The sequence below is a fragment of the Cupressus sempervirens genome, chromosome 5 (assembly GCF_028749045.1).
Source record: "Cupressus sempervirens isolate cs-2001-9-10 chromosome 5, ASM2874904v1, whole genome shotgun sequence".
Classification (NCBI taxonomy): Eukaryota; Viridiplantae; Streptophyta; class Pinopsida; order Cupressales; family Cupressaceae; genus Cupressus; species Cupressus sempervirens.
This window is the reverse complement of record NC_143122.1, coordinates 71,742,228-71,757,252: the sequence shown is the minus strand read 5'-3', so window position 1 is coordinate 71,757,252 and position 15,025 is coordinate 71,742,228. Positions and strand designations below refer to the sequence as shown.

Here is a 15,025-nt window from a genome sequence, read left to right as displayed (position 1 = left end):
GCGCACTGCCCTCTAGCATCCATATGGACTATCTAGCCCTGTGTACAACTATCTCCTTGGCACCCCATACGGAGCTTTGTCTTGAAAGTACGGCCAGCAATTACTCAGCCGTACGGCCCTATTTCACTCCTCCAACTCAACCGTACCTCCTGCACTCTCTTGCACATCCATACGGCTATTCAAGAGCCTCCAGTTTGCTAAGGTGAAGTCATATGGATCATTTACAATACAAGGCCTCTACACATCGGCATGTGTATCATTCAGTGACTGATTTCTTTTTGCCCAAGAAAGACTCGTAGCACTTTCTCTGTCTCTATTCTATGTTTGTTGTTATTGCTTTGGTTATATTCGTTTATTTTCAGACACCTTTGTGTGTTCCTACTGTGGCAGCCTAACTGTTGTAATCTTTCAGTCCCATAGACCTCTTTTTGGTCTTTTGTTGGACATTAATATCATTATCTTATCTTATCTTCTTGAAGAAAATCATATTTTTGTTTTCATTTACTTTGTTTCATATCTTCTACCAACTTCTGGAAAGGGGCCAAATCTGATTGTTTACTAACCTTGTACAGCAAGTTAATGAACCACCCCAAGTAGATATATATAGAATCATAGATGACTCTGCCATATTTTTTGTTATGCTGATTATTTGTTTTTGCCTTTGAGCATGTTGGTTCTTGGGATGGAACCCCCAAGTTATATGTTTAATCTGTAAGCTTAAAAGATTCTGTCAATTAAAAGATTCTGTCAATTCTATGTATGTTTGGATTCCTGACTTCGCAGCTGCTATATCAAACTTGTTTATTGATGCTCTAAATTTGTGTAAGCACTCAAGTATCTGAATGATCTATAAGCAATTTGGGCAGTGAAATTTTCTTCTCCTGAATCTACATTGTGCAATCAGTTTGTATTTGAATTTTATAGTATATGAAAAGCAGAGATTTATATCATACAGACCTTGAGGTCTTTACACAAAGAAAGGTCTTCTCCCTTGATGTAGCTGCTCAAGATCCCCATGCAGTGGCAACTGAGCAGCATACAGGCGTTCGGGAGGAAGAGGTGGTTGACTGGAAGGGAGAATCAAGCTCTGGAATGCAGTGATGGGGTGAAGTCTGAAGGCTCTGTTGGAATCTTTTTTTTTTGTTGGTCCATTTTGCATTTGGTAGGCTGTTGTAAGGTAGTTGGGTAGATCAGTAAGCTGAATTTTTGTATTGTCTTTGGATTCTAAAAGATACCCAACTACTTAATCAAAAAACAACAATAGTGCGCAAAGGTTTGTTATTATTCCCTTTCATGTTAATGGTTTCTACTGATTAAGTTCAAATTTTGAAAGTACTCTTATTCCATATATTGCATTGTTTTCTGAATTTCATTCAGTTTTTATCTTTTGTCATGCATCTTATCCCTCATTTTCACTTCCACAATACTTATTTACATCCATTCACATGTATCATGCAGTATATAGCCATTTACATTCCATTTCATTTTAATAGAAGAAACATATAGGAGAGCTTAGTACCTTCAAAGGAAGTGCGATCCATTACTGGAATATGCAGACATTGAACCTCGAACAGTCTATATCCCAAAAATAATCATTTTGCAATTGCCAGTATCATAAAACACAAACATTTCACAGAAGGATATCAGTTTAGGACTCTTCTATTAAATTCTATCAGCTTGCTTAGATATTGAAGATAATAGTTACTCACGCTCCAAGTTGTTGATGATGTAAGCTCAATCCTAAGCCTGTTCCATCTATACCTGCAATTTACAAATGCATCACAAAATGCACAGGAAACAAATATCTGCCTTTCAAAATAATAGCTGTAGATATTTAATTATTGAATATTACACAAGGAATGATCTAAAAGTTGGTCAAACTGGTCAAGAGTGACCTCTTTGCCTATGTTGGCAATTGTTTGAATATTGTAAGAGAATTATTAAAACCACAAGCTCCTATCCTGATGAAACAAACATGACACAGGATCTGTCAAAACTTGTTTAATACAAGTGGTTTTTTCTTCATATTAAATGACTTTTAACTGAAACATTCACCTGACATTGTCCAGTTACCCCATCAAAAAAACAAAGAGCAAATAAATTTTTTATATTACAACAAATGCAGAATGGGTATTATAATGAATTATTTGCTTTCTAAAGTATGACTGCAATGATGAATAAACCTCTTGTTCAAAGGAAGGTGCTCAAAGGAGTTTTTGTCATTTTGATTTATAATTATGTATCCCTTGGAAGGATTAGTTTGAGAGAGACAGCTACATCTCGTGTGATCTTATGTAATGTCTAGTGCAAGCATTTTGATGATGTGCATGCCCTCCTTAAGTCAAATACATAAACTAGATGGTTTTCATGGCGTTAGAAGCTCAGAAATGCCCTCTCTTAAGGCATTTATCTCTGAACTAATAGTCTTAAGTTTTAACTATTTATTGGTTCATCAGTCAATCCATTAAAGTTCTTTCCATACTCTTGAGAAGCATTTAGGAGTATTTTGAGAACTCACTCAATCATCCTAGTTTTGATATGTCACCCTTATTACAATAATAGATAAGTCGTCTATTATTAGTTAATGGTTATCTATTGTAAATATCTAGTTAGCTTTAGTTAGCTTTCGCTTTTTTAGCTTTATCTGTTAGAATAGAATATTTTTATTCTTTTTGATGGTTTCCTAAGGAAAGATTTCTTTATTCTTTTCTATAAATTGACCTTTCGGTCCCTACTAATAGCAAGTATTTACCAATTACTTCCGTAATATGGTATCAGAGCCTCAACTTCAAAAACTTTCAAATTTTTTATAATTTCTTTTGAAATTATCTGCTCCAAAAAAAAAAATCAAAATTCTTTCTGACGTCTTTTATGTGCTTCATAATACCTAGTCACGGCTAGGGTTTCAGAGACAAAAATCTACGAATTCATTTGAAAAAAAAGGTGTATTTTCTTGGGCGATTTTCTGAAAATCGCAATCTTAAATCAGTGATTTCTTGGGCGTTATTTTTTCTTGGGCATTTTGGTTTGTGCTGTCCCTGCAAAAATGCCTTTGTTTTGGAACAAATCGGGCATCTTTTTGCCTAAAAACATCCTTTTTTCTGCCTTTTTTTTACCTCCATGGCTTCCGACTATATTTTTCTCAAAACCCTAGTTTCTGAGCTCGAAAAAATATTTTGATTTTAGATTCTTGGAGGGTTTTTCGAGAGCTCAATTGAGTTGTTGTTCGTTTTTTCTGGGTGCCTCGATTTTCAAGCTAGCGGATCTAGAAAACAACAACATATTCCTTCTAGGTTTTTCAAGCTCTCTTCTCAGTCCCTCTCTAATTTTTTTGGGTGTTCTGTTTTTTGCCTCAAAGAACGTGCCTTCACAGATTTTCACAATTTTTCATTGAAAAAGTGCCATGGCATCTCTGACAAACATTCTGCTTGAGTATTACTCCAAATTCAATGGTCAAAATCATAGATGGAAAACTCGCCGAGTTTCCTAGCTCGGCGAGTTTTTCACCAGTTAACTTGTCGACTTAAAAACTCGGCAGTCTGGTAAAAACTAGCCGAGTATTCGGCGAGTAATTGTAAAAAACTCGCGATTTACTGGTGAGATTTTTGTCCGCGGCCAATGACAGATTAAAGCGGCAGTGAATGTGTTTTTTCTCATTCTTTTTTGCATTTGCATTGTTTAGAGCCTTGAGGAGTGAAAAGAAGAAGGTTTGGAGGCATTCTTGGCTGATTGCAAGTGATTCAAGGAGGACTTGAGTGGATTGTAGAGAATTTAACCGATTTTAGAAGACAAATTTCTTTACAGGTATGTTCATCTTATCATAGTTTGAAAACTTTTTATAGTTTTATAACAAATGTTCTTTTGTTTTTGTTGTTGTTTGTAAATGTTTTCAAATCATTTAAAATCATTTTGAATCATTTGAAAACCTAGCTTCTAAGGATATGGTTGAAGTTTGTTGTTTGCTAAGAATATGGTTGAAGTTTGAACTTGAAGTTTGAAACTTGAATCATTTAAAACCCTAGCTTCTAAGTTCTAACTTTGTTTATTCATTTTTCTATATATTTATGTGTAGGGCAGCGGTCAACCGTTAAAAAAATGACAAACCAGCAAGAAGAGTGGCCACAAACACCATGCCCATCTGGATATATAGGCACTCAGCCTAAAAATGCAAGAGATAAGGCATGGCGGTATGCCTATGAAGCTCCAAGTCCAAATGATATTGGGAAGGTGATATGCATTCACAAGCATAAACCGCCTCAAATACCACCTTGCAGGCATAAAGAAACATGACTCAAATCCTTGTCTCAAGGTAACTGATGAAGAAAAAAGATTCATCCATGCCCTACTTGTAGCTGCTGAAGAGAAAAAATTGAATAGGGAGAGGGCAAAATTAGCTATGAGGGCAGCCATAGCTGAATCTGAAGGAGCTCCTTTTGATATGCAAGAAGAAGAAGAAGCACTTGAGAACATACCAGGATCTCTTTGTGGCCCACGGATCCGCAAACAAAATTTCTCTTTTACCGGTTCCACTTCTTCTACATCTCCTACTTCTTTATCATCACCATCCGGATCCCCATCAAGGATAGGTGGTTATTTTGTGCCCAGGAACACACCTAGAGCACAACCATCATTAGAGGGCACTGCATGGTTTAAGGAGGTGCATGAGAAAATTGATATTGCAGCAGCTGATTTTTGGTTTTTCAACAATATCTCAATGAATGCCGCTGATAGTCCCTATTGGGTCAATATGGTGAATGCAATGACAATATCAGGCAAAAGGTACAAGCCGCCTAATCGCAAGGATATGAGTGGAAGGTTAGTATTTTACTATTTAGTAATTGTAAATAATTGTGATTCACTTTAGTGCATTGTTATATTTTAAATCTTAATTGTTATAACTTATTTCCTAATTTTTTACTAACACTTACACTTTATTTAATATTACACCTAAATTTTGTAGGTTGCTTGACAAAGAGGTTGGTAGGGCAACATTGTTGATAGAAGACCAAAAGAAAGAGTGGAAGAAGTATGGCTGCACCATTTTATCTGATGGGTGGACAGATGGAAGAAGTAGAACCATTATTAACTTCTTGATTGCTTGCAAAGATGATGTGGTGTTTTGGAAATCTGTCGATGCCTCCAACAAAGTGAAAAATGCAGCCACATTGGCTTTAATGTTAGAGAATGTTGTCATGGAGGTGGGAATAGAGAATGTGGTGCAAATAATCACAGATAATGCAGCAGCATATGTGGCAGCAAGTAGATTTAATTTTTTATATTTGAATCAATATAAATCATGAATGTAATGCTATGGTATTATTCAATTTAGATTTGATGTAATTTGTAAATACTAAATATGGAAAGTTTGTTACTGATTATTGATTTTTTGCTAATCTTTTAGGTAGAATCCTCCAAGAAAGGCATCCCACACTTTTTTGGTCACCTTGTGCAGCACATGTCCTTGACCTTCTTTTGGAGGACATAGGAAAACTTGATTGGGTGAGTCCAGTTGTGGAAGATGCTAGGCGAGTCACGAAATATATCTATAATCACCCATGGGTTCTCAGTTTGATGAGAAAAGCCACTAAAAGCAAAGATTTGATGAGACCTGCTATGACAAGGTTTGCAACGGTCTTCTTGACGTTGCAAAGTATTCTTGACCACATATTGGCTTTGAAGCAAATGTTTGTGTGTGCTGATTGGGTTGCTTCACCTTACTCAAAGAAGCCCGAAGGAGAGGTTGTGGCACGAATAGTCTTTGATGATAGCTTTTTTGCAAAGGCTAAAGAGATTGTGGAGGTAACTTCATTATATTTTTAGTTTATTCAAGTTTCATTATCAATTCATAACTTACTATGTTATTAACTAATTTGTATTTTTCAAATTTCAAATGTAGATGTCTCTGCCCCTGGTTCTAGTCTTGCACACATGTGATGGGCAGCAATCCCCAATGGGAGGTTTTTATGAGGCCATGGATAGGGCGAAAGAGGCTGTTAGAAATTACTATCACGGGGATAGTCTCAAATTTGACCCCATTTGGGAAATAATTGATAGGAGGTGGAACAATATGCTCCACCAACCTATTCATGCAGCAGGCTACTTCCTCAATTCCAAATTCAAGTACTATGATAATTGATTGTCCTTGAAGTTGGGATTTTAATAAGTCTTTATTTTAGTTTACTTTTTAAAGTTGTGTAGTAAGACTTGATATCATTTTCTATTTGTTTTAGGGCTGATGATTCCTACTCAGATCCTAATGGAGAGGTCATGGAAGGTCTCTCTAAATGCATTGAGAGAATGATATCAAGTGAAGAGGAGAGAGACCTTATTGTGACCAAACAACAAATCTATGTGGAATCAAGGGGTCCTTTGTTCTCTTCTATGCTAGCAAAGAGAGCAAGATCTACTCAAGCACCAGGTAAAGCGTCAAACTTTAAAACTTCTGCTAATTGATAAGTTGTGCTTCTGATTTTTTTTTTTATTGCTTTATAACTTTTTTAATTTTGTTTTGCAGATGCTTGGTGGGCAAGTTGGGGTGGCAATACCTCCAATTTAAAGAAATTTGCTCTCAGAGTCCTATCCCAACCTTGTAGCTCATCCCATTGTGAGCGCAATTGGAGCTTATTTGAGTCCATCCATACAAAGAAAAGAAACAAAATGACTCAAAAATGGCTTAATGACCTTGTTTATGTGCACTATAATCTTAAGTTGCGCATAAAAAAGGCACAGCTCTTAGAACTACTTGGTCCGCTTGATCTAGATGAGATAGATCCTTATTCTGATTGGACAGCACAGGAGCCAAGTCCATTGTTTACACCAGATGAGATCGCTGATTTGGAGAGGCAGGCCATGGAGGGGGAGGCTAACACTGATTTTCAATTCACTATGGATGACATTGAGGATGAGGACGAGGATGATGATGATTCAAGCGAGGATCAGGCATTACCATTAGGAGGAGATGCATCCTCTTCTAGGACGCCGAGCCAGTCAATAGGGATGTCGAGCGAGGGGGCACAACCACAGAGTTCACAGTCATGCAGCTCACGCCCTATCCCAGTGCGGGGCACTTCTTCTAAGACTAGACCCCCTCGCTTTCCTACTAGTGCAAGTGGAAAGAGGAAGATGTGATTGACACTGTCACATTGTATTGATGTATTTAGACTTTTAGTATTTACTTCTAGTTTGACAGATTGAAACTATTTAGTAATTTACTATTTTTCTTCCTACCATGAGCATTCTGCATGAGAATGCAATTTTGTACGCATTATGCATTTATATATATCTAAACTTTGTTTCTTTCTTTTGTATTGTCTTTAATTAACTTATTAGATGCATCTTCTCATTAAATTTTGCAAAATAAATGTATTTTTAATTAAATTTCAGCGGTTTTTTAGGTTCTCGAGTTTTTTTTTTAAATCGCCGAGTTTTTCCCAATTAAACTTTTGGGGGGCTTGGCGAGTTTTTGCATTTGGCAAGTTTTCCAACTATGGTCAAAATTATGGCACCTAGAAGCAGTAGATCATCGCAATTTTTGAATATCAGAACACTGATCAAATTGTTATGGGTGTTACAAAGCATCGAACTTCTTCGGGCCCTAATCAAGATACATGGGATCTGAATAATCAAGAGACAATGATGCTTCTCAAATTATCCGTGGATGATGATCAGCTCTCTCAAATTCCATCCGGCAAGACAACTGCTGAGATCTGGACACATCTCAAAGGTCTTCATGAGACTTTTGACAAAAGCAGAGCCTTCTTTCTAAAAAACACTCTGTTTTCTATTGTCATGGATGAGCGCACCTTGCTCCAGGCACACCTGAATCGGATTCAGGAAATCCATGATCAGTTACTTGCCATAGGTTGCAAGATGGAGGAAGAGGATTTTGTGGTTACCACTCTTCAGATTTTTACCAAAATCCTATGAGCATTTTATCGACTCTCAACATCACATCTTCTAGTGTTGATTTGAAGTTCACTAATCTCTACACACTACTGCTTCAGCAAGATCGGTGGAAATAACAGTTCGATAGCAGCTCCAATTCCACCTCCACAGAGCAAGCCTTTGCTGCAAAATCCTTTCAGAAGGATAAAAGCAAGTTTCAGCAGCCATCTCAGTAGAAGTCTTCTGCTCCAATATCAAATGGTTCTCGAAAGAAGAATATTCAATGCAACTACTGCCACAAGTTTGGACACATGAAGGTTGAATATCGGAAACGCTTAGCTACACAGTCTAAGCAATCAGGTTCGCAGCCCAAAGTGAATAGTGCAAAGCACACTAAACATGCAGAATCTTCCTTTTACGCCTTCATGGCTAAAAGGCCTACTGATCATGTGAAGTCATCTGCCTAGTACATTGATTTAGGTGCCTCTCGTCATTTCACTCACCGTAGAGACTGGTTTACTAACTACCAACCTTATTCAGACTGTTATTTTTTGGTGGCAGAGAAGAGTACATGGTTGTCGATAAGGCAACATTCAGATTCAGCCTGTTGGGAGGAATCTCATATTCCTTGATGTGTACTATGTTCCAAGGATGGAACTAAATCTACTCTCAGTCAGTCAGTTGCTGTAACATTCTCCACACTCGGCAGTCACCTTCAGTTCATATCAATGCACCATCACTGATTGGGCGACTAAGTCTACTGTTGCAGTGGGTCTTGAGGATTATGGTCTTTTCAAACTTACTGATTCTGGTGATTCTCCGGACTTAGCTATGGCTACTCGACGGTCTTTTGTTAGCACACTTTGGCATCAGCGATATGGGCACTTAAATGTGCATTATCTCTCACAGCTTGCTCGAGATGAGCTTTTTTTTGAATTGCCAGAGATTCAGACTCAACAGCTTGGAGTTTGTGACGCATGCTAGGCTGGGAAGCAACATCGCACACCTTTTACCAATGGCAACTCATGGCGAGCTTCGCAGGTACTTCAGCTTGTACATGCCAATATCTGTGGACTTATGGCCACTCCTTTTGTTCTTGGGTCTGGGTATTTTTTGTTGTTTGTTGATGATTTCAATAGAATTAGATACATTTCCTATATTTCAAAAGTTTAAACCTTTAGTTGAAAAAGAGTTTGGGAAATCTATTATTACTCAGACAATGGGAGGGAATTTTGTTCTAATGTTTTCTCCAACTTCTTGGATACACATGGCATCAAACGCCAGTTAACCACACCCCACACGCCACAACAAAACAGTGTAGTTGAACATCAGAACAGGACAATCACCGAGATGGCTCAATCCATGCTCGAACACAGACATGTTCCGAAGCAGTTTTGGGCAGAAGCAGTTAACACTGCAGTTTATCTGTTGAACCAGTCACCCACTGTGGCGGTCAAAGGTAAAACTTCGAAAGAGGTCTAGTCAAGTCGCAAGCCCAGAATCAATCACCTAAAGGTTTTTGGTTCCCTTACTTTTGTTTGGATCCCTGATGCTTCACGCACCAAGTTGGATGCCAAGAGTCAAAAAGTCATGCTTGTTGGATATAGCAATCTTCACAAAGCATACCGCTTGATCAATGTTGAGACATCTCGTCTCATCTACAGTCGTGATGTAGTCTTTGATGAGCAGCAAGGACCTTTCATGCCTGTTTCTCCTATTCTTGATCCAACAGACCAGCCTATGCAGGCTCATGATTTGGGAGTTCGGCTTCCATTAGGTCCAACTAATGGGAGGCCTCCAGTAGCTCTTGCAGCTCCAATTATACCAGTGATACCTGTACATACACCTCCGGCTTCTCCTGTAAGATCACCTCGCTTTGTAGATGCTTCACCTGAGTTTGATCCAGATTCTTTTGATAAGGATCCTGTTGATCAAGCATCTCCTAGTACTAATGTTGGTCATTCTCCTATCTGGCCTAAGTGTTGGGCTAAGACACTTGCTGATCTTCATGATGATGAGCTCATTAATGGGGGAACTCCTCAGAAAAAGAGCAAAACTACAGATTATGTTAATTTTTCTCTCATGGCCAACATTCACAGTATGTTTGAACCTCAAACATATTTCGAGGCTAAAGGAATTCTAGAGTGTGAACAGGCCATGACCTCTGAACAACAGAGCCTGCTAAAGAAGAACACCTGGGTCCTTTCTGATCTTCCACCAGGGAAGAAACCCATTGGCTACAAATGGGTTTACAAAATCAAATACAAATCGGATGGTACTTTGGATAAGTACAAAGCTCGTTTAGTGGTGAAGGGCTTTTCTCAATGTCAAGGCATTGATTATGAGAGACCTTTGCTCCTATTGCAAAGATGAGCACCATCAAATTAGTCCTAGCCATGGCAACACTATTTGGCTAGAAGGTCCATCAAATGGACGTCAAGAGTGCTTTTCTGAATTGTGATCTCCATAAAGAGGTCTACATGATGCAACCTCCTAGTTTCAAGGTTGCTAGTAAAGATCATCAAGTTCTCAAATTAGTAAAAGCTTTCTATGGCTTGAAGCAGGCCCCTCGGGCATGGTACATAAAAATTGATAAGTACCTCAATGATCAAGGCTTCAAAAGGAGTTCTTCAGACTCAAATCTGTACATCAAGACTACTGACAATGACATCATCCTTCTGTTTATTTATGTGGATGATCTGATCATCACTGGCAGTTCGGCATCTTTGATTCAAGGAATCAAATAGAATTTATGTCAGTCTTTTGATATGACCGACCTTGGGCTCATGCATTATTCCCTAGGTGTTGAATTTTGGCAACAGTCTTTTGGTATATTCATCTCTCAGTCCAAATATGTCAACGCCCTGTTAGACAAATTCTATGTGCAGGGTTGCAAACCTGCATCTACACCTATAGAGAAAGGTTTCAAGTTATTAGCAAAGTCTGATTCTCCTTCCGTTGATGATACTACATATAGACAACTAGTAGGTAGCCTCGTCTACCTCTCTACTTCTAGGCCTGATATTAGCTTCGCAGTCAACTATATTTCACGCTTTATGATAGCTCCTAAGGCTGATCATTAAATGGCAGCAAAGCGTGTGCTTCGTTATGTGAAGGGCACTTCAAATTATGGACCTATACTCTCAAAGTTCTAATCCTAAACTCAGTGGGTTCACAAATTCAGATTGGGCAGGCTCTGTTGATGATAAAAAAGTCAACATCTGGATATTTGTTCAGTTTGGGATCTGGTGCAATCACATGGACCAATAAGAAGCAGCAGACAGTTTCTCTCTCCTCTATAGAGGCCGAATTCAGAGGGACTATTGAGACAGGATGTGAAGTTGTTTGGCTTCATCAAATGCTTGGGGATATGCAGATGTCACCAGCAACACTGACTACTCTGTTTGTTGATAACGAAGGTGTTATCAAGTTAGCACGAAATTCAGTCTTCCACGAATGAACCAAGCATGTGGATGTTCAGTGTCATTACATACGATAGCTAGTTGAGGACAGGACTATAGATTTGCAATATGTTCCTACCACAGATCAGACTGCAGACATTCTCACCAAGCCTCTTGGTCCTAACAAGTTTGTCAAATTTAGAGGACAGCTTGGTGTTCTAGATAGATTAACCATTAAGAGAGGGTATTACAATAATAGATAAGTCGTCTATTATTAGTTAATGGTTATCTATTGTAAATATCTAGTTAGCTTTAGTTAGCTTTCGCTTTTTTAGCTCTATCTGTTAGAATAGATTATTATTTCTATTCTTTTTTATAGTTTCCTAAGGAAACATCACTTTATTCTTTTGTATAAATTGACCTTTCGGTCTCTATTAATAACAAGCAAGTACTTACCAATTACTTCCATAATAACCCTTTGGCATGACATACCTCATAAACCATACTCTGTCTGCCCTGTAGTCCTCTTTGAACCAATATGCAATCGTGTATAGCAAACCCTCTTTCTAGGTCGAAAGGACTATGTTTTGAGCTGTTATCATTGGCCCAGCCTGGATCATTTTTATGTGATTTGGTACGATACTAGGGTCATAAAAATTGCTTTGCTTTTGGAAAGTAATGTAACAATAGGGATTTTTTTGTCATAGATATGATGATTACTCTGACAATCAGATGTAATCCTCAAGTCATCAGTGTCTGAAACCTCAAGAAAATCCAGCTTTGACCTTGGACATACTAATAATTGTGGAGTAAAGTTTGAACCCTAAGCTTTTAACATTAAAAAACAGTTGCTAAGCAATACATTTTAAGCTTGGTTTAGGCAGACCGGGCAATGTTTTTTCAACGCATTCATTCCATTCATTAGAAATACCTTAAAGAGATACAATCACACAGACAGCTTACTCTTCCCATTGGAACAGAACACAGAGTGCCTAGAGCTTTAAAATACTAGGATGGCTAATGACGCATTGCTGCAGAAAATACAAGAAAATCTTGTAGTGTGTGGCAGAACATTTCCCAACAAATAGTGTAGCTGGCTTTCTTTTTATTTCTGTAGTCAATTGCATGCAGCAACTAATGTTTCTTTTATCCAACGGAAAAAAAGAGGCAAAAAAATTATCCAACCACTTCTAATAAAGAATAGAAACTAAACTACAACATGAACACAAGAGACATAAAATATGAATATTAATATATCTCATTGAACAAAAAACAAAAAAAAAACATCTGGTCTGGGTCAAGGGGTTATGGTCTATCGTTGACAGAACAAAGTCTAAATGCATGATTATGGTTCAAATTCTTTGAAAACAGTAAGGCAATTCATAACTCCATCAAGCACCTGGACAAGGTTGGGTCCTGGCAATTAGACCAGCTGGTCCAAGATTCATCGAGAAAGGAAATACATTGACATCAGAAGAACATCTGTTTCCATTTTTATATCATATTGCTCATCCAAGATTCACCAAGAAAAAATAACAAAATATATTGATTAAAGCTCGCAGAAATAGCAAAAAAAATCATATTAGCTCAGCCTTAAATTTACCCAAAAAAACAATAAGGGCTTATCTCATTGAAAAGAGAAAAATGAGTGAAATGCATTGGTACAACCTTACCCAAGTATTGCCTTAAAAACTGCAATTTAAATTCATATAACCTCAAACAGAATTTATCAATTTTAAAACAACAAGATACATTCATTTAACCCTGTTCAGAACTCGTCAAGAAAAAAAATAGAAAAATACATTGATTTAAACCTTGTCCAAGATTTATCAAACCAAAAAATCCAACATAATAAAATTAATTTATCCCCACCCAAGATTTACTAAGAAAGAAAACATAAAAAAACAATATGATCTCGTCTAAAATTATGATATGATCAAGAGAAAAAGGGCAAAATATCTACAAATAACCTTGTCCAAGATTCTCCAAGCAAAATAAATGCAGAATACATGACTACAACTTCCCATGACAGTTAACATAAAAAAACAGAGCAAAAGTCATTGGCAAAACTTCATTCGGACATTTACCTATAAATAGAAAATCTATATACATTCATATTCGATACGACATATGTCTGTGAGGGAGCTCACCCGATTTGGTAAGATGATTGACTCATAGGATGTCGAGAAAATGGTCAATTATCTCGAGGTACTGAAGTAAGGAATAAGGTAAAAGTGGAAGCGGAAGATTTAACAAGAAAGAAAATAACTGACATAGGCATTTTCCTTTTATAACCACAGGTCCTCGGCCAAAATTTAGATAGAACAGGATAACCATTTTTCTTGCAATCATGTTCCTTAATATAAGCAAATTGGAACCTGGAATATACAGCAGCAAAGGGGCATCCGGAGGAGGTGTTCCACAGTTCAAAGGAGTGAACCATCTTGGAGGACCTTCGTCACATTTTATCATCTTCTTAGCCTGCTCCACAACCTCATCAAAACTCACACCTGAACACTTGACAGAAAAATCTTTTCTTCTGTCACCCAAATAGTTTTTCCTTTCAAATCTAAATGTTTCTGCAGACTTGAAATGCTTAAAGAGTTTTGAGCAAACTGGTCTGCAGTAAAAATGATCACGGTATTCAAGATTGGGTTGGGCTCCGAAACCAGCAGAAGCAGGATGGGAAAACATGGCCGTCGTCATTGCCATGTTTTCTGATCTGCAATTTGAGAGACGGTACGAAAGAAAAATGAAGAGCCGGCGAGGGAAAAACAGTCAGCAGCATCTGGGTAAATACGCTGACCCAATTATAAGTATCCGTCGTTGAAATCCTCCCCCACAAAATAACAGAGATGACCAATTAATAAACCACAAAGTCTGAAAACAGGACAGAGAAGTCTGTTGTTCATGGAATGAAATAGGAATATATTTAAATAACGTCCATAATGCGAATCATCTATGCGACGAACGTAGATTTTATTCAGATAAGACTCGCGAAAGTATACATTTTGAAAAAACTTAAAATGTATTTTATGGCAGTTTTTTTTAGATTTATTTTTATTGGTAATCTATAAGTTTAGATTAGTTATTATTATTTGGTGAAATTAATTATTTTTATGTGTTAAATGAGTAAAAATAGAATCTAATGAAAAGGTCACAAATTACTCTTGTGTTGTATGCTCTTGCCTTTTTCATTTTTTTTAAAAGATGATATAAATTAACATTAATTAAATGATCAATATCTTCACTTTTTTAATTATAGTTCTTATATAAGTTATCTTATCATGATTCTAACTAATTTTTATTTCTATTTAAAAAAAAATTCTTTATCAATTTATTTTGTTTACATAGTAGTCTAATATTTTAACATACTTATCTTGTGTTCAATAAAGATTTGGAAACTCTTGTCTATTAATTTTTCATTTATTCATTCATTTGACGTTCTATTTCATCTATGTTTTGAGACTTTTATGAAAGTTTATATTTGAATTATAGTTGTTCCAATGAAATTAAATTTTGATCTTAAGATTTCTTTAATTAAGTTCTTTAAATTCTTTCTATTCATCTTCATTTTTTATCCAACATATATTATTCTAAAAATCATATACTTTAAACTCAACTTCTAAAAGTTGAATTTCCTAAAATATTCCACTTTATTTAACAAACCACATTTAAACAAAAAAAATTACCTCCAATCAATTAATCACTTACTTTTTAAAAAAAAATTACAGTTTCTA

The 15,025-nt window shown here is 36.7% G+C and overlaps 1 protein-coding gene across 2 annotated transcripts in view; it reads right to left on the bottom strand.

Moving 5' to 3' along the window:
- LOC149554605 (phytyl ester synthase 1, chloroplastic-like) overlaps positions 1-14,408 on the bottom strand; it is a 256,115-nt gene extending 241,707 nt beyond the window's left edge. Inside the window, exons 1-3 of one of the 2 annotated variants that reach the window (XM_089828658.1) lie at positions 13,664-14,408; positions 1,710-1,761; positions 1,520-1,575 (exon numbers count right to left, since the gene is read on the bottom strand). In XM_089828658.1, the coding sequence (XP_089684784.1) occupies positions 1,520-1,575; positions 1,710-1,761; positions 13,664-13,997 (442 nt within the window). In that variant the 5' untranslated portion in view covers positions 13,998-14,408. The remainder of the gene's footprint in view (positions 1-1,519; positions 1,576-1,709; positions 1,762-13,663) is intronic. The other variant, XM_089828659.1, reaches the window with a different exon arrangement.
- Positions 14,409-15,025: the final 617 nt, after the last annotated feature.